Source organism: Haliotis rufescens, unplaced genomic scaffold (assembly GCF_023055435.1).
Source record: "Haliotis rufescens isolate VD_foot unplaced genomic scaffold, xgHalRufe1.0.p SCAF_25, whole genome shotgun sequence".
Lineage (NCBI taxonomy): Eukaryota > Metazoa > Mollusca > Gastropoda > Lepetellida > Haliotidae > Haliotis > Haliotis rufescens.
In genome coordinates, this window is record NW_025963946.1 from 471,523 (window position 1) to 490,635 (window position 19,113).

Here is a 19,113-nt window from a genome sequence, read left to right on the forward strand (position 1 = left end):
TTCTGTACAAATATATTTAGATAATTCTGTACCAAATTGTGCAAAGTTTTAAGCTTAGTTTTAGTAAATTTCCTAGTTTTGCACCTGTTTGACTTATGGCAGGCTAGAACAGCTTATTGAAGTGAATCAGGAGATCACTAGTGTAAACATGAAGATATGCTATTTCAGTAACCAGTAATACAAGAGTCAACTTCACTTCAAGAGGAAATAAATATTTGTTTACATGTAAAAAAAACTGATTTCAACTCACATGTTAAAATGGTACATTTCTGGACTGAGTGGGCAATATAGCGTGGATTGTTCTTGTCAGGTTATTCCTACTGACATTTTATTCCTATTGATGTGTTATTCCTACTGACATGTATGGTTCCCTAATTGATGTGTTATTCCTACAGACATGTATGGTTCCCTAACTGATGTGTTATTCCTACTGACATGTATGATTCCTACAGACATGTATGATTCCCTAATTGATGTGTTATTCCTATTGACATGTATGGTTCCCTAATTGATGTGTTATTCCTACAGACATGTATGGTTCCCTAACTGATGTGTTATTCCTATTGACATGTATGGTTCCCTAACTGATGTGTTATTCCTACTGACATGTATGATTCCTACAGACATGTATGGTTCCCTAATTGATGTGTTATTCCTACTGACATGTATGGTTCCCTAATTGATGTGTTATTCCTACTGACATGTATGGTTCCCTAACTGATGTGTTATTCCTACTGACATGTATGATTCCTACAGACATGTATGGTTCCCTAATTGATGTGTTATTCCTACTGACATGTATGATTCCTACAGACATGTATGGTTCCCTAATTGATGTGTTATTCCTACAGACATGTATGATTCCTACAGACATGTATGATTCCCTAATTGATGTGTTATTCCTACTGACATGTATGATTCCTACAGACATGTATGGTTCCCTAATTGATGTGTTATTCCTATTGACATGTATGGTTCCCTAACTGATGTGTTATTCCTACTGACATGTATGGTTCCCTAATTGATGTGTTATTCCTACTGACATGTATGATTCCTACAGACATGTATGGTTCCCTAATTGATGTGTTATTCCTACTGACATGTATGGTTCCCTAACTGATGTGTTATTCCTACAGACATGTATGGTTCCCTAACTGATGTGTTATTCCTACAGACATGTATGGTTCCCTAATTGATGTGTTATTCCTATTGACATGTATGGTTCCCTAACTGATGTGTTATTCCTATTGACATGTATGGTTCCCTAATTGATGTGTTATTCCTATTGACATGTATGGTTCCCTAACTGATGTGTTATTCCTATTGACATGTATGGTTCCCTAATTGATGTGTTATTCCTATTGACATGTATGGTTCCCTAACTGATGTGTTATTCCTATTGACATGTATGATTCCTACAGACATGTATGATTGCCTAATTGATGTGTTATTCCTACTGACATGTATGATTCCTACAGACATGTATGGTTGCCTAATTGATGTGTTATTCCTACAGACATGTATGGTTCCCTAATTGATGTGTTATTCCTACTGACATGTATGATTCCTACAGACATGTATGGTTCCCTAACTGATGTGTTATTCCTACTGACATGTATGATTGCCTAATTGATGTGTTATTCCTACAGACATGTATGGTTCCCTAATTGATGTGTTATTCCTACTGACATGTATGATTCCTACAGACATGTATGGTTCCCTAATTGATGTGTTATTCCTATTGACATGTATGGTTCCCTAACTGATGTGTTATTCCTACTGACATGTATGGTTCCCTAATTGATGTGTTATTCCTATTGACATGTATGGTTCCCTAACTGATGTGTTATTCCTATTGACATGTATGGTTCCCTAATTGATGTGTTATTCCTATTGACATGTATGGTTCCCTAACTGATGTGTTATTCCTACTGACATGTATGATTCCTACAGACATGTATGATTGCCTAATTGATGTGTTATTCCTACAGACATGTATGATTCCTACAGACATGTATGATTGCCTGATTGATGTGTTATTCCTACTGACATGTATGATTCCTACAGACATGTATGGTTCCCTAACTGATGTGTTATTCCTACTGACATGTATGATTGCCTAATTGATGTGTTATTCCTACTGACATGTATGATTGCCTAATTGATATGTATGGTTCCCTAATTGATGTGTTATTCCTACTGACATGTATGATTCCTACAGACATGTATGGTTCCCTAATGGAGTACAAAAAAATATAATTCATATTACCCCTCTCTTGTCAACCCCCCCCCCCCCCCCCCCCCCGTGTGAAATCACAAAGGGTCAACATGAGGAGTCCACCCCCTGTTGTACCAGCACACCAGAGGTGACAATGTCCAGGGGAGTCCGTGTGAAATCACAAAGGGTCAACATGAGGAGAGTGAGTGAGTGAGTTTGATTTTACGCTGCTGTTAGCAACATTCCAGCAACATCACAGCGAGGACACCAGAAGTGGCCTTCACACATTGTTCCCATGTCAAGAATCGAACTCAGGTCTTTGGCGTGACGAGCGAAGGCTTAAACCACGAGGCTACCTGACCGCCACTAACATGAGGAGAAGGCCATCCCCTGTTGTACCTGCTTCGAATGCGCAGGGTAACACACACGGAACACACACAACAACATTGCAATGTAGCACGGCTAGTGATTGAAGAGGGACACTATAACCTGGACAGTCACGTGCAGGGGAGCAATATAGCAACGATAGTGGTGCAACAGTACAATATAACCTGACCTACAGCAGCAAAGTGGCACAATGAAAACCTGAATACTGCAGTTCATAATCAAAATTACCAATCAAGAATTGATGTTCTGCCTAAGTGTTCAGGGCGCGCTGTACAAAACAACCTTAGCACTACGACTGTTGTAAGTCTATGTTAAGGTGCGGGAGTTACGATCACCTTAGCACTACGACTGTTGTAAGTCTATGTTAAGGTACGGGTGTTACGATCACCTTAGTGCTAAGATCGCTTTGTACAACGGCACAAAAGGGAATAAGGGACTTCCGAAATGATTCACTGAAAGATTTTACAAAAATCTTCATTTTTTTGTGGGGATTTATCTAGACCTGCTCAGGCTGCAGCTAATGCCATTAAAAATTCCCAAAATGGAATGAGGAATTTCCCAATTAAAGAGGTTTTGAAGTTTATATTAATGCACTGAATGCAATCTTAAAATACAATGTTAAAATACGTCTGAATTTAAGAAAATACGAACTTTTAACAAATCCCGTCTTGGAACAAAATAGTGATACTTTTCCAAAATTGTCTGCCAAAATTCCTACTGATCCAAATAAAAAAAATGTTCATAATAATACCACATATTTATTGACAAAATATAGAGTTTTCGTTCTTGCTTCGTAAAGGTCAATCCTCTTGATCGCACACAGTCCTCCGATATTGATCTTGTCCCTGACAGTTACCTATGACATTACACTAACAGATACTTACGTTTAATTGCTGGTATTGAATTGGTCATGTGACCATGATGGAGTATGTGAGAGCTACTTCCTGTGTGGCACAGACTGACTGTACATCTATTTGCTGCCCATCTCCTGACATATCTGCACGCTAATGTCAACATGGGCACTCATGGGTGCAAGTGGCATATAGTGGGAGACAGTTACGGAGCCGGACCCAATGGCAGAAGACAGGGACAGAGTAAGTAGTGGGGCAGGGAAATGATGGAGGCAAGAAGCAGGGGGGCAGGGAAATGGTGGAGGCAAGAAGCAGGGGGGCAGGGAAATGGTGGAGGCAAGAAGCAGGGGGGCAGGGAAATGATGGAGGCAAGAAGCAGGGGGGCAGGGAAATGGTGGAGGCAAGAAGCAGGGGGGCAGGGAAATGGTGGAGGCAAGAAGCAGGGGGGCAGGGAAATGGTGGATGCAAGAAGCAGGGGGGCAGGGAAATGTTTGAGGCTAGAAGCAGGGGGGCAGGGAAATGATGGAGGCAAGAGTGGAGGTCAGGCAATGGTGAGAGACACGGACTGCCTTAGATGGAGTGATTGAGTGAGTATGGTTTTACGCCGCTTTTAGCAATATTCCAGCAATATCACGGCGGGGGACACCAGAAATGGGCTTCACACAATGTACCCATGTCGGGAATCGAACCCGGGTCTTCGGCATGACGAGCGAACGTTTAACCACTAGGCTAACCGCCCTCCTTAGATGGAAGAAGTGGAGGTCAGGCAATGGTGAGAGACACGGACTGCCTTGGATGGAAGAAGTGGAGGTCAGGCAATGGTGAGAGACACGGACTGCCTTGGATGGAAGAAGTGGAGGTCAGGCAATGGTGAGAGACACGGACTGCCTTGGATGGAAGAAGTGGAGGTCAGGCAATGGTGAGAGACACGGACTGCTTTGGATGGAAGAAGTGGAGGTCAGGCAATGGTGAGAGACACGGACTGCCTTGGATGGAAGAAGTGGAGGTCAGGCAATGGTGAGAGACACGGACTGCCTTGGATGGAAGAAGTGGAGGTCAGGCAATGGTGAGAGACACGGACTGCCTTGGATGGAAGAAGTGGGGGTCAGGCAATGGTAAGAGACACGGACTGCCTTGGATGGAAGAAGTGGAGGTCAGGCAATGGTGAGAGACACGGACTGCCTTGGATGGAAGAAGTGGAGGTCAGGCAATGGTGAGAGACACGGACTGCCTTGGATGGAAGAAGTGGAGTTCTCAGGAATAATGCGAGAGATATGGACAGAAGTAGGGTGCTTTAAAACACTAGGCCATGAAAAGTACGGTCAGACTAGCAACAAGGGTACTCACCTTCACAGGACAGGCCGTGTGACGTGACCCCGGAGAGAGCCTCCCGACACACGTTGCAGTACGTAGGGCGTGCGTGGGAACAGGCGTACCAGTTGTGTTGCCCTGACATCATCTCTGTGTGACTAGTAGTACCCTGCTGTGGGAGGAAGAACACACACATCATCAAGGGACAACACAGGCATTATGTCAGGGTGGGAGGTTTCAGAGTGGGATTGCGAGGGTGGGAGGTTTCAGGTAGGGAATGTGAGGGTGGGAGGTTTAAGGGTAGGAATATGAGGGTGGGAGGTTTCAGGGTGGGAATGTCAGGGTGGGAGGTTTCAAGGTGGGAATGTCAAGATGGGAGGTTTCAGGGTGGGAATGTCAGGGTGGGAGGTTTCAGGGTGGGAATGTCAGGGTGGGAGGTTTCGGGGTGAGAATGTCAGGGTGGGAGGTTACAGGGTGGGAATATCAGGGAGGGAATGTGAGGGTGGGAGGTTTCAGGGTGGGAAAATCAGGTAGGGAATGTGAGGGTAGGAGGTTTCAGGGTGGGAATACATACATGCAACGAGTCTAGAAATCATGGTTCCACATATGGTCACATATCAAAAACAAAAGTGTTCAAACTGATGGCAATATAGATGCTATACCCAGGGCATACACTGTTAACTCTTAGTTGACAAACAACCAATCGTCATCTTTTCTACTGCTACCATCACTGTCACTAGGCATAAGATAAAGTTCCCCAGAATAATGCTTCAATATCATAAATATATATCAGGGAATAAACTCAGGCATTACCCTACTTGAACAACATTAAATGTTCACCTACACTTACCAACCATGGCGCCATACAACATATATTTCACATCCTTCAATATGTAAACCTAGAATAAACAACTTTAATACAATATTTCCTACTTGGACAACATCTAACAATAACCTACTCTTATCAACTCTGGCATTAGATATTCCATATAAAAACACTTCAGTATTGTCAGATAAATCCTAGAAAATACAACTTTAATACAACCCTACCTCAACACCAGCAAACCACCACCTACCCTTTTCCCAACACTGGAGCTATTCCACAGCATGTATATATTGTGTGGGTTGCGTTAGTGCAATCACACTCGGATAATAGGCAAACTTATCACCACTGCAGCCAGTGCAGCCACCCCACCCAGGGCGTGGTCACGATCCCCCACATGCCTTATTGGAAATGATGGAATAGAGCTCCATGGAGGGAGGTTACAGCGTACCAGTCTATTCTTAACCATACTGTACATTTCACACAGTGCTGACAGAAACAATTTCATGATGGATGACCGATGCAAATATCAACAATGGAATCAATATTGTTGTAGAAATGGCAAATGCATGCGGTTTTATTAAACTACAAAATGCACATTGATGCTGAATTGAAACTATTGGGTTGCACGTCTAATGTAAACCGTGTTCCGTTAGGAAATAGATTCACATTAATTACGACATACAGTTCAAACTCAAGCACATTAGAAGCAAACTGAAATTATTAATGTACCAGAGCTCCAGATAAGCTTTTGGTGTTGTGGGTATTTTACCCATGCATTTTAAAATCATTGGGTATCAGTAATTCAAATTTCTGTGTATTCAAATTTCTGTTACCCACTAGTTTTTACACATGTGGGTATTTAAGTGAAAAATTTAAAAACACTATTCATCAAGTCCTTGCAAACTGGTGTCGTGTGGTTTCGAGAGCTTTATAGGACTAAAAAATACCATGATACTTCCACAAGAAAGTGTGATGGCAAATGATCATGATGTAACTGTCATCGTGGAGTTTGGCAAGGTTGACGGAATGCCTGTTTATAATTTCAAAATAAGTTGCTGATTTGCTAATCGAATACGCAGGGTTACTTCACAATATTTTGATGATATGCACAAGTTTTATTTTTATAGCGTATCTGTAATGTTCGTTGCGTATTTGATACGCTTGGATTTTATTTTACTGCGTATTTCTGCATGTCTGATGCGTATTTTACACAGATGCGCAGCTTATCTGGAGCTCTGATGTACACAGCTTCAGGGCTCTGATCACGTTCAAGCAAGACGTCCTATATTGCAAGTTAACTGTGAGATTTATGGCAATGTCTCAATACAGGTGTGACACAACATATTGCTTTGAGAAATGTATCTCCTCAGTGTAGTCTACACTCTCATCTATTTCACCTCTATCGAGGAGCTAACCTTATGTGGCATATGTTAAAACATGTAAATAACATTTCACAATCTTGAAGAAAGTTCAAATGTTTCAAAACACATGTAAAAACACAAAAAACAACACGAAACTATAAGCTTATATTGTTCATCTAAATACCAATACATCAAACTAACCAAAAACTCAACTGTAACTTTTCATAAATCACATCAGATTTTGAGAATCCCTTAATTCAATCCCCTTATGAGAATAAAAAGAAATTTAGCCATCTGTTTTGCAATGGATTTGCGATTATGAAATAGGTGAACACACCGGAGCACTTACACTTCCCTCTTCTTCATACACGGTGTTGGTGGAGAACTCGGGCTCCACATGGAGTTCCGACTCCTCACTACAGTAGGGGTCATCCAGCCTTGAACAGGCACAAACAAAACAGCCTCGCAGGGACTGCAGCATTTTCAAATGATCAATGCTTTTATCACGGTTTCAGTCCAAGGTGCGGAAAAAGCTAACTGTCCATAGCATTTAACAGGTTTCTCCTCCAGTTAGGAAGCTGTGATTAAATATTAAAATGTCAAGTCAAATTTGAAAGAATTTTGTCCCATTCCGTTTCCTAAAATTGTTTGGATGGAATTTTTTATTCTTAGTTCTACATTTAAATGCTTTGCTTGCAAATAATAGTTGCCATTTTATACCATACTAGGGATTGAGTAAGTAAGGTTTTACGCCGCTTTTAGCAATATTCCAGCAATATTACGGCGGGGGACACCAGTAATGGGCTTTACACATTGTACCCATGTCGGGAATTGAACCCAGGTCTTTGGCGTGACGAGCGAACGCTTTAACCACTAGGCTACCTGACCACCCCTTATATGATACTAACATGACGAAAGGATGAACGGATGAAAGGATGAAAGGATGAAAAGATAAAAGGATGAAAGGATGAAAGGATGAAATGTAGAAGACATGAAGAGAGTCAATGATGAAGTATTTAGTTATTCTTTATGGTCGCTTGAGGATCTATTTCAAGTTCAGTTGACAAAAGCTATTATTGTTGGTTTTAACAGATACAGCTGATGATAATGCATTAAACAAATAAATGTATGTCTGAAAGATAATGAAACAGATGATATTTTCACACTACTAGGTGAGCTGCCCATCAACATATACTAGCCACAAAAAGAAACTGTCTGATAAAATCATAAGCACCGTTTCCCTTATGGTGCACTACACAAATGTCAGGACTTGATAAACAAAATTATTTCGGAACTAAATAAATCCTGCAGGATTACAGAGTGAGTCTCTTGTATATTCATCCTTACCATACAACAATATTATGTTCAACTTTTCTTCCAGATACCAAAATTCAGGCAGTTGTCATGATAAACATTTTCTCCACTGAGCAGACGGGATTGGTTCAGCACCTCTTTCAAAAGTATGTCAGCTTGATGTACGGGGACTTCACAGCGGCACAACTTGCAAATGTCTATCACTTTGTGAAACTAGGAAGCCAAGGTCATAGAGGTAAATATGGGATTCAAACCTGAGCAGTGGATCCTGGCAAGGTTAAGGGGATGCAACTCTGCAAGTTGCAGTAACTTGGACTGCAGGACCGATGGTTCTCCATTCACTGCCGACAATGAATGGAAAATCTTAAATGTTTTTTGTTTTGAGACTCTAACACCACAAAATGATTCATACTCACAGTAAAAAGTGGAGATATAAGGTTATTTCACTGAACTAGTTGCCGGATCAGTGCAACACGCTTGCCCAGCTTATTAAACCTATTGATCTACAGCTGTAAATGCACTCAACCCACTCTATCAACATGCATTCCTATCTGGCACACAAATATGTCGTGATCACCTTCCAATGTGATTACATGCTTATTGAGCGTTTTACTTGTACATCAAGGAATTCTGCTATGCAGCCAGATTTGAACCAGGCAAACCCAGGCCCAGTCGCATTGACCCACACGAGGGGACCAGCACACAAACCTCTTCACTGTCTGCCACCATCTCCTACCTAAACCACCTCCTATACAAGAGTGAAACATTAGTGCTTAACACAGCTTAGAGCAGTATTACCTTGACATCATGGCATGTCAGCTTAATGGAAGGACAATCCACAGACGCAGGTCTAACACATATACAGGGGTGAAAGGCACTAGCACTGCCCAATAGTTAAAGTATCATAAGGACTAGTAGACATTTGCCATTTTTAAGGATTTTCTACATGTTATCATTACAAGGACTAGTGAACTAAAAATGTTAATTTCTACCACTGCCACCCAATTCTTTCATATACTACTCAAAAGAAGTTAAGGACACTCAATTCTTTCATATTACTATATAATATGAATGAATCGGTCCTTTACTTCTTTTGTGTAGTATATAACGATGCACCAACATTACTCCTGCGCTCTGCACTTACAGTATTGCCTGATTGGAACACTATTCACATACTGTCAATGAGATCATTATGGAAACACCATTATCAGTACCAGTTACAGCCAGTTTCAATTAGAATTGACTAAAACACTGTAAACTTGAACATGTTATGTCTCCCGAGGCCTAAGGCTACATCAAACTCACATTTAAAACATTACACATCCAAAACAATTTAGCATTTACATACTCATTACAAATGACTTCCCTAAAACACATTCAACATATGTAAAAATCAACACCTATCTCTAAACGAGCATCCTCTACAACACAACTCCCAGTGTGTTCTACTGACCCGAAATCACCATGACAGTTACTAGTTGTGTCTGTCAGGGCACAAAAAGGACAGAAAACTTCAACGCATTTATTACCCTAACAAATCAAACATTCTCGGTTAAGATTTTAACTCGTGAGCCAGAAGTCACAAAGGACTAAATTGCAACACAATCTCAGTCGCAATCCCTGCAATGAAGAACAGGTTATGTGCGGCCAGGGTAAGACAGCCTCTACTCATTGTAGAAAAACTGTCTATTCAACTCATTCATTCTGCAGTTTTATAGCAATGTTAAATACACAGCTTCACTCACTGCCTTACAAACTGTAATCACAGCGGCACGATTTCTTTTTAACGTTGCCTTATGACTCAGAAATGTTGAATGGGCATAGTCCAAAATAACCTGACATTAACCGATATCATAATACATTTACAAAACAGACAGTGAAGGAAAGACAGGGCTGAGCCTGGGTCTTATCTGACGTTTGCTGACTTTGATAATGTTGAATGGTCTATAGTGTCTGACGTTTTTGTGAGTGCATGAAAATTTCACCTATTCTGATTGCTAAATGTTTGTTTTCAATATAAATTACACTCATTAAATGAATAACATACACCTGGGATGTTTAGGAGCACAAACAAACATGTTTAACAGAGATAGCAATGATGTGAATGAGTGCACTTACTAACTTCATCAGTTATAATTTAATTCTATTGTATAAACAGATTACCTTGTCCCCACTATCCTGTACCAACTGTCACGTACATCAATTCCTTCCTTAGTGTATACCAACCTTATCGTGTCCCTACGGGCTTCACAAAAATATCATTATACATTAGGCTAAAAAAATAATAGTCTTGGTTCTCAGGTACCCCCAGCATCATCACGTATCGTTTTTATTTCCATTTTCAAAACAAAACAAAAATCTTTAAATATTCCATGTCTTCAACACACCATCCTGGCAGTGAAATGCTACAATACTTAAGAACAACATGATTTCGCCAACATTATTGTAATAAAATTTGATTACATACTAGCCAAAAAAACACCTTCCGCCCGCCCTTTATTTTCTAAAGCCATTGCCTGAGAACCAATTGCTGTACTTTTTTAAGCTGTATACTTAAAACAGAGTCCAGATATTTGTACTTGTCAACTCCTTTACGCACACTAGACCTTTCACCGCTCAACGACTTCAGGTGTAATGAGAATGTTACGGTAGTCATAGGCGACACACAACAGCAGTATTTGTGACATCATAATGCCTATAGCATATTATCACACTATTATCCCCAACTATGATGTCATAGGCATTATGACATCAAAAACATAACACTGGCTGTCGCCTATGACTACATTTACGTCTGCCTCTATTGTCACTAACTGTTACGTCTTAGGCATCAGGTAATATATATAAGAGATGGGAGTCATTCGTGTACAGTAGCACATACATCAAAAGTATCGTGTAATAATCACACAACACAAATTATTCTCCTACATGTTTCAGTTTGACAAATTATTCTCCTACATGTTTCAGTTTGACAAATTATTCTCCTACATGTTTCAGTTTGACGAATTGTTCTCCTACATGTTTCAGTTTGACGAATTATTCTCCTACATGTTTCAGTTTGACAAATTATTCTCCTACATGTTTCAGTTTGACAAATTATTCTCCTACATGTTTCAGTTTGACGAATTGTTCTCCTCATGTTTCAGTTTTATCTTCGACCCATGAAGATTTGGGATAGAATAGGTCTTCAGCAACCCATGATTGCCACAAAAGGAGACTATGCTTGTTGTAAAAGGCGACTAACGGGATCAGATGATCAAGCTAGCTGACTTGGTTGATGCATGTCATCAATCCCTATTGCGTGGCTCGATGCTCATGATGTCAATCACTGGGTTGTCTGGTCCAGACTCGGTTATTCACAGACTGCCGTCATATAGCTGGAATATTGCTGAGTGCGGCGTTAAACAGCAAACCATGGTGTTATCACCCCTGTATCTACTGACCATGTTGAGTAATATTTCCTTATGGCCCTGGAAAAATATATTTAGATACATGTATTTATAAACCCATTTGGTCATGCATATACACTGAAGTTGACTTCAAGTTTTATCAAACATATATGTCATGAAGAAATGCAAACATAAGTGACTTTTGTAACCATGTAGTTATAGTGATTTTTTGTCATGAAACAATATATCACGTGACTAACTACTGGTCCGGGTAGTCTTGTGGGTACCCGGGGCATACTCAGTACCCACCCGGCCCGAGTATATTGAGTTACCCGGCCCAGCCCTAATATGCAGGAACGTTTACCGTAGATGACGTAATAAGCGCCCCGCTCTAATAAGCGCCCACTGCGATATTTGCTAATATATTGGCTAGTGAACAATCCCAATTAGCACCCCTTCTGATTGATCAATGTACACAAGACTTATTTATTCGTGTATAATACGCACTCGTGTGTTATATGCACCCTTAATTATGGGCAATTAAATTTTGGAAAAATATATCTGTCATATATATTTATAGCTTTATATATTTTCAGCTGTCAGAATAAACCACGAAATTTACGATCTTTCAATTTTGTTCTTTTTCACCAAAATATGTTCTAATAAGAGACCCCTATTTCTAATTTTGAGAGCGCCCTAGGCGCTTATTACGTTGAATACGGTATCTGCAAGATTACAGACTTTGACACAAAGTAACATTCATTCACCCACCTCCTGTTCTCTACCCAGTGAAATAACTAAATATTTGATTATCTATGTTCTAAGAGCTGAACATAATATTAGCACATCACTATCTGAAAATGCCAAGTCCACACACACATGCTTACAGAGTATTTCCCTAGCAACTGAGCGCAACTTAGTTGGTCAAACACAAGAATAATCAATGAAACATCTTATACATCCTTGATATGATTGCTTGTCTGCCTCAGACATGTTCCAACTCCACCAAAAGCCCATCCAATCACACTGTTCTGGAGGTTGTTTCTCGCCATTTAATCACTTGAAAGTTGTTCAGAACGTACTATTTGAAAAAAATATCTTGGTCAATATATCACATGACAGTCAAGCATTTTGGGGTAATGGGCCAATCCTTTCCAGTCCTAGCAATCATAAATGGCAGCTAGGCTTGACACCACTAAATAACAATAAACTTCTGAAAATGCCATCTCTCAAAGGAACTATTTACAAAACATTAAACACATTCCTTAATATTTTGTCAACTTTGTTCTGACTCCGAAATCTTATCCTCATACAAAAAGTCTTTCACCAGTTTCCGAATGGTGATGTTAAAAGGTTTTCATGATGGGTCAAGACTCTTCCTAGTTTGGGGTGGGGCTACAAACCTTCCATCCAGCTAAATAAACTTTTCAGGTGATATAGTTCAAGACAATAAATAACAGCTCTAATGGAACAAATTCCCTGCATACTTTCTTGACAGTTTCAATTGTCCTCTATATTATGGGGATTTAAGTCAGACCGTGACCAAGTTGACTGTGGCATCACACCCAGATGGTGCTCACACTATCAACCACTGGTTTGGATACTGCTATATGACATTCAGGCCTTGACATGTGTGCTAGTCGGGGCAACCTTGGTCGACCTTGACCACTTCTTAAGACAACCATAGGTGTACCGCTGACGAGAGCATAAACGTCCCTATCCAAAAAACAAATAGGCATCTCCAGAAGTGCCAAACGACAGAAACAGACAATTTCAATGATCCCATTGTAACACACTGTAAGACACTGTATTCATCCCCTAAGTACCCACTGACCAACTTCTTGACCAATCAGCACATCATCTTGATAAGCATCAAGTACTTAGCCCCAAAATTCCCGTGAAGATCCAGGTTAGAATAGGTCTTTAGAAACTCATGCCCGCTGTAAAAGGCGACTATCGGAATCGAGTGGTCAGGCTCCCTGACTTGGTTGATGCATGTCATCGTATCCCCAATGCGTGGATCAATGCTCATGATGTCAATCACTGGACTGTCTGGTCCAGACTTGATTATTTACAGACCACTGTCACATAGCTGGAATACTGCAGGTTGTATGTTAAACAACACAGAAAGAAAGAAACTTAGCCCAAAAAGGTAGTCTGTATTTTCTTGTGTTCATATCTTCCTACAGAAACACAGCATAGTAGAATGGGTTGCTTGGCAACTTTATCAAAGATTAGTTTGTTTAAAAGCACTTTGAACAGTATTCCAGTTATATAACAGCATGTCGACCTAATAAGGGAGGAAAGACTAAAGTGATGCAGGTCTCGGACATCTGCCATGGTACATGGTGCTGACAAACCTAGAAACATATCAGGACGAAAACCCACGAACATAAGGTTCTGGTGTGCCCAAGGGACGCAACTCTGCACAGCCATTTACGGCACCTTAGACAAATGGGCCAACCATGCCCCCTCAATCTCTGACAAGTTAAAGTCATTGTTAAAGGTTTTAATAAGCACCCCCTTTGTCAATTGTCTAAGCCCCTGGAATGCTTATCATAGCCAGTGATGGTACTGTCCGGTGGAGTGGGTTCAGCCTGACCATACCATTGAATATACTTTGTAGTGATAACATCCCAGTGTAAAACAACACTATGCCCTGACCATCCCATTGAATATACTTTGTAGTGATAACATCCCAGTGTAAAACAACACTTCAACACTATGCCCTGACCATCCCATTGAATATACTTTGTAGTGATAACATCCCAGTGTAAAACAACACTTCAACACTATGCCCTGACCATCCCATTGAATATACTTTGTAGTGATAACATCCCAGTGTAAAACAACACTTCAACACTATGCCCTGACCATCCCATTGAATATACTTTGTAGTGATAACATCCCAGTGTAAAACAACACTTCAACACTATGCCCTGACCATCCCATTGAATATACTTTGTAGTGATAACATCCCAGTGTAAAACAACACTTCAACACTATGCCCTGACCATCCCATTGAATATACTTTGTAGTGATAACATCCTAGTGTAAAACAACACTTCAACACTATGCCCTGACCATCCCATTGAATATACTTTGTAGTGATAACATCCCAGTGTAAAACAACACTTCAACACTATGCCCTGACCATCCCATTGAATATACTTTGTAGTGATAACATCCCAGTGTAAAACAACACTTCAACACTATGCCCTGACCATCCCATTGAATATACTTTGTAGTGATAACATCCTAGTGTAAAACAACACTTCAACACTATGCCCTGACCATCCCATTGAACATACTTTGTAGTGATAACATCCTAGTGTAAAACAACACTTCAACACTATGCCCTGACCATCCCATTGAACATACTTTGTAGTGATAACATCCTAGTGTAAAACAACACTTCAACACTATGCCCTGACCATCCCATTGAATATACTTTGTAGTGATAACATCCTAGTGTAAAACAACACTTCAACACTATGCCCTGACCATCCCATTGAAGATACTTTGTAGTGATAACATCCCAGTGTAAAACAACACTTCAACACTATGCCCTGACCATCCCATTGAAGATACTTTGTAGTGATAACATCCCAGTGTAAAACAACACTTCAACACTATGCCCTGACCATCCCATTGAATATACTTTGTAGTGATAACATCCCCATGTAAAACAACACTTCAACACTATGCCCTGACCATCCCATTGAATATACTTTGTAGTGATAACATCCCAGTGTAAAACAACACTTCAACACTATGCCCTGACCATCCCATTGAATATACTTTGTAGTGATAACATCCCAGTGTAAAACAACACTTCAACACTATGCCCTGACCATCCCATTGAATATACTCTGTAGTGATAACATCCCAGTGTAAAACAACACTTCAACACTATGCCCTGACCATCCCATTGAATATACTTTGTAGTGATAACATCCCAGTGTAAAACAACACTTCAACACTATGCCCTGACCATCCCATTGAATATACTTTGTAGTGATAACATCCCAGTGTAAAACAACACTTCAACACTATGCCCTGACCATCCCATGCATGAATCTACCCCTGAGACACAACTACACTCCCACTCCAGTTTTGAATGTATTACATCCATCGACTACTTCCTAGTCCTGTTTGATTATACAGAATGTTGTAAAGTGAGTGAATTGGGTTTAACGCCGCTTTTAATACCATACCAGTTATATCACGGCGTGTCAGCTTAATGTGGGAGGAAAGCCTGAAGTGATGCAGGTCTTAGACGTTTACCACTTCGGTGAAACCCACGAGCATGGGTATGGTGCTGACAAACCTAGAAACATAATCGAGGCAAACCGGGAATCGAACCCACAATCATAAGTTTCTGACGTGCTCAAGGGACGCAACTCTGCACAGCGAATCACGGTGCCTAAGACGACTGGGCCACCCGTGCCCCCGAATGTTTTAAAGAGAGTATGGGTTTATATTTTTAATCTGACTATTGATTGTGGGAATCATTTATGCTCAATGATAATAGTCGTCTGATTCTGTTGAATAATCAAAACCTCCTCACCATAGCGACTTTGACAAGTAAGTGAATGAATGAATGAATGAATGAATGAATGATCGAATAAATGATCGAATGAATGAATGAATGAATGAATTATCAAATGAACGAATGAATGAATGATCGAATGATCGAATGAATGAATGAATGAATGAATGCACAACATTACAGATTTTCAAATTTTTCATACAAATCATATGACATACACTACTTTTGTATCAAAACAAAATTCCTCTACATGCAACCAACCATACTGGACACATACTGTAATTGTTTCAGCAGTCAGTATGAGCTGTACGGAGGTTCATCCTCATTTCATCATTTCAACAAATTAAAATTCTCGTTAACAAGTAAACTTGATACATATTTTACAGTTAACGTGAATGACCTAGATGAATGACAGACCCCCAGCGTTACAACTCACTATACATGCTGTTCCTATGTCGTACTATACACATATACAGGCCGGCTGACCAAGCCTCCAAACCGTAGCTGTTGCTATAATGGTGTCCAGTATATCGCGTCCAGTATATCCGTTGATCCGTGCCGTGACGGACAGTCCCATCTCATAACGTTATCAAGGAAGCTCCACGATTCCGTTCAGTCGATTGTGACAAACAGGCCGACACATTCACAAGCGCAGCTATAAAACTTCCTTTTAACTCAAAAGCAGGAAGTGTGTACTTTGATAACACCACCCCTCCACCTTTGTTTGGATTGTCCCATATCAGTAATACATATCTTTGATAAAAGGCTATACCACTGCTGAGATTAGGGGGGTCAAGTCTACAAATAGTTCACTTGACGGCTGTGTCTACAAGGCTGTGACGGAGTTATTCAAGATTGGGATAGCAGTAAGATGTTCCTTAAGACGGGTCCTCTACATGTACCCAGCCAGGTAGATTCCACCCTACACCCTACACCCTCTCCTCCTGTCCATGTACCACCTGCACCCCCCTCTCCTTTAAACAGATGCCCGAAGGGGTGTTACCTTGCAGTCCTCTTTATCAGCTTACAGCAACTTAAGATACAGAAAAATAGAATAAACAAAGACAAACATCACCATGGTAAATCTACAAATAATGATATATGTCTTCACTTAACTCACGGCTGTATGTTTTCCTTATATACTAGTAAGTGAGTAATTTGGGTTTAACGCTGCTTTGAACAGTATTCCAGTTATATCACGGCATGTGTGCTTAATGGGAGAGGAAAGCCTGCTTCGCCTGATTGCTAGAGTCCCGTCAATGGACAACATTTTTCAGCTTGTTTGGAGACGTACCAAGAGTGTTAGAAGCTTGTTGCAAGTATTTATTATAATATTAATGGCATAAAATAGTTTCCTTCTCACTGAAAGATGTCATACACCTTAAAAATCAACTGTTTCACATCAGCTGAGTAGCGCATCTTGTCAGTCAACAACGACAAATCCTATATAACATGTGCAGTACGTGTTTGTGCTGTTCCTCCTACCGTTGTGCCCCCTCCGCTCAATCCTATTTAACATGTGCAGTACGTGTTTGTGCTGTTCCTTCTACTGTTGTGCCCCCTCTGTTTAAGAGGTCAACTTGTACACATAACAACATGATAGTTTCTTAAACAACTTTTTCCATTGATGGTAACAGTGTTTACAATAGACATTGGCTGTAGGCCCTAGGCCGACAGATTTGTTCTCGGGCTGATCTCGAGCAAATGTCATAAACATACCCTACATATTTATAAACAGTAGGATTAGACCTTTTAAATGACATGTAGTCGCAAAGCTGTTTCACAAGCTGATAATTTCCTGATAAATGTAGGCTTCATCTATCACCATCCAGTCTCTGGGAACTCAGTGATAGCAGTAAAAGCTTCTGGATGACTGGTTATGTCTTGCAATTTATATTGCAAGAGTATGTCTCCGAAGTCACTAGCCTTCTCTAGACACTCTCAGACACTCCGACTTGTCCTCAGCACAAGTTACTAGTGTCAGGCTAGCAGACTAGCGTGACTTGTTCTCAGCACAAGTTACTAGTGTCAGGCTAGCAGACTAGCGGGAATTTGGAAGGCTGCATGAGAGTCCACTAGCACCGCCTCAAACATTATTGTCCAGCATATCACCGTCATAATTGTCAACATGCCAGCTTACAAACCACCATACAGTATTTGAACAGGTGAACACCAGAACCCTACACGACCAGACCCCACACGACCAGACCCTACACAACCAGACCCTACACGACCAGACCCTACACGACCAGACCCCACACAACCAGACCCTACACGACCAGACCCTACACATAAGTCATAATACCTCATAGCCCTAAGTTACCCCACACATAAGTCATAATACCTCATAGCCCTAAGTTACCCCACACATAAGTCATAATACCTCATAGCCCTAAGTTACCCCACACATAAGTCATAATACCTCATAGCCCTAAGTTACCCCACACATAAGTCATAATACCTCATAGCCCTAAGTTACCCCACACATAAGTCATAATACCTCATAGCCCTAAGTTACCCCACACATAAGTCATAATACCTCATAGCCCTAAGTTACCCCACACATAAGTCATAATACCTCATAGCCCTAAGTTACCCCACACATAAGTCATAATACCTCATAGCCCTAAGTTACCCCACACATAAGTCATAATACCTCATAGCCCTAAGTTACCCCACACATAAGTCATAATACCTCATAGCCCTAAGTTACAACTCCACCAAAGAAACAGAGAGAGAGACACATTCCATGGAAAGTAAATATGACACACAACGCTCTAGCTCTTGTATGTCTGTACAAATCAATGGCCGACCAGCTCCCGACATCGTGATGAAGGTATTAGCTGTCAGGGTGTGGCAATGTTTGCCTCCACTGGCTGCTGCATAGCGGTTGCTGCCGGTGAC

The 19,113-nt window shown here is 40.7% G+C and overlaps 1 protein-coding gene across 13 annotated transcripts in view; it reads right to left on the bottom strand.

Annotated features, from left to right (window-relative positions):
- Positions 1-19,113, bottom strand: part of LOC124123712 (diacylglycerol kinase delta-like) — a 195,698-nt gene that overhangs the window by 44,119 nt on the left and 132,466 nt on the right. For 8 of the 13 annotated variants that reach the window (XR_006859334.2, XM_046486880.2, XM_046486882.2 and 5 more), the window contains one exon: positions 4,804-4,939. Coding sequence is in view for 12 of the 13 variants with exons in the window: in XM_046486880.2 (XP_046342836.1) it covers positions 4,804-4,939 (136 nt within the window). In the remaining variant the exon portion in view is untranslated. Of the gene's footprint in view, positions 1-4,803; positions 4,940-5,817; positions 6,282-7,303; positions 7,533-16,645; positions 16,923-19,113 lie in introns of those variants that run through there. The other 5 variants (XM_046486888.2, XM_046486889.2, XM_046486887.2 and 2 more) reach the window with 5 other exon arrangements.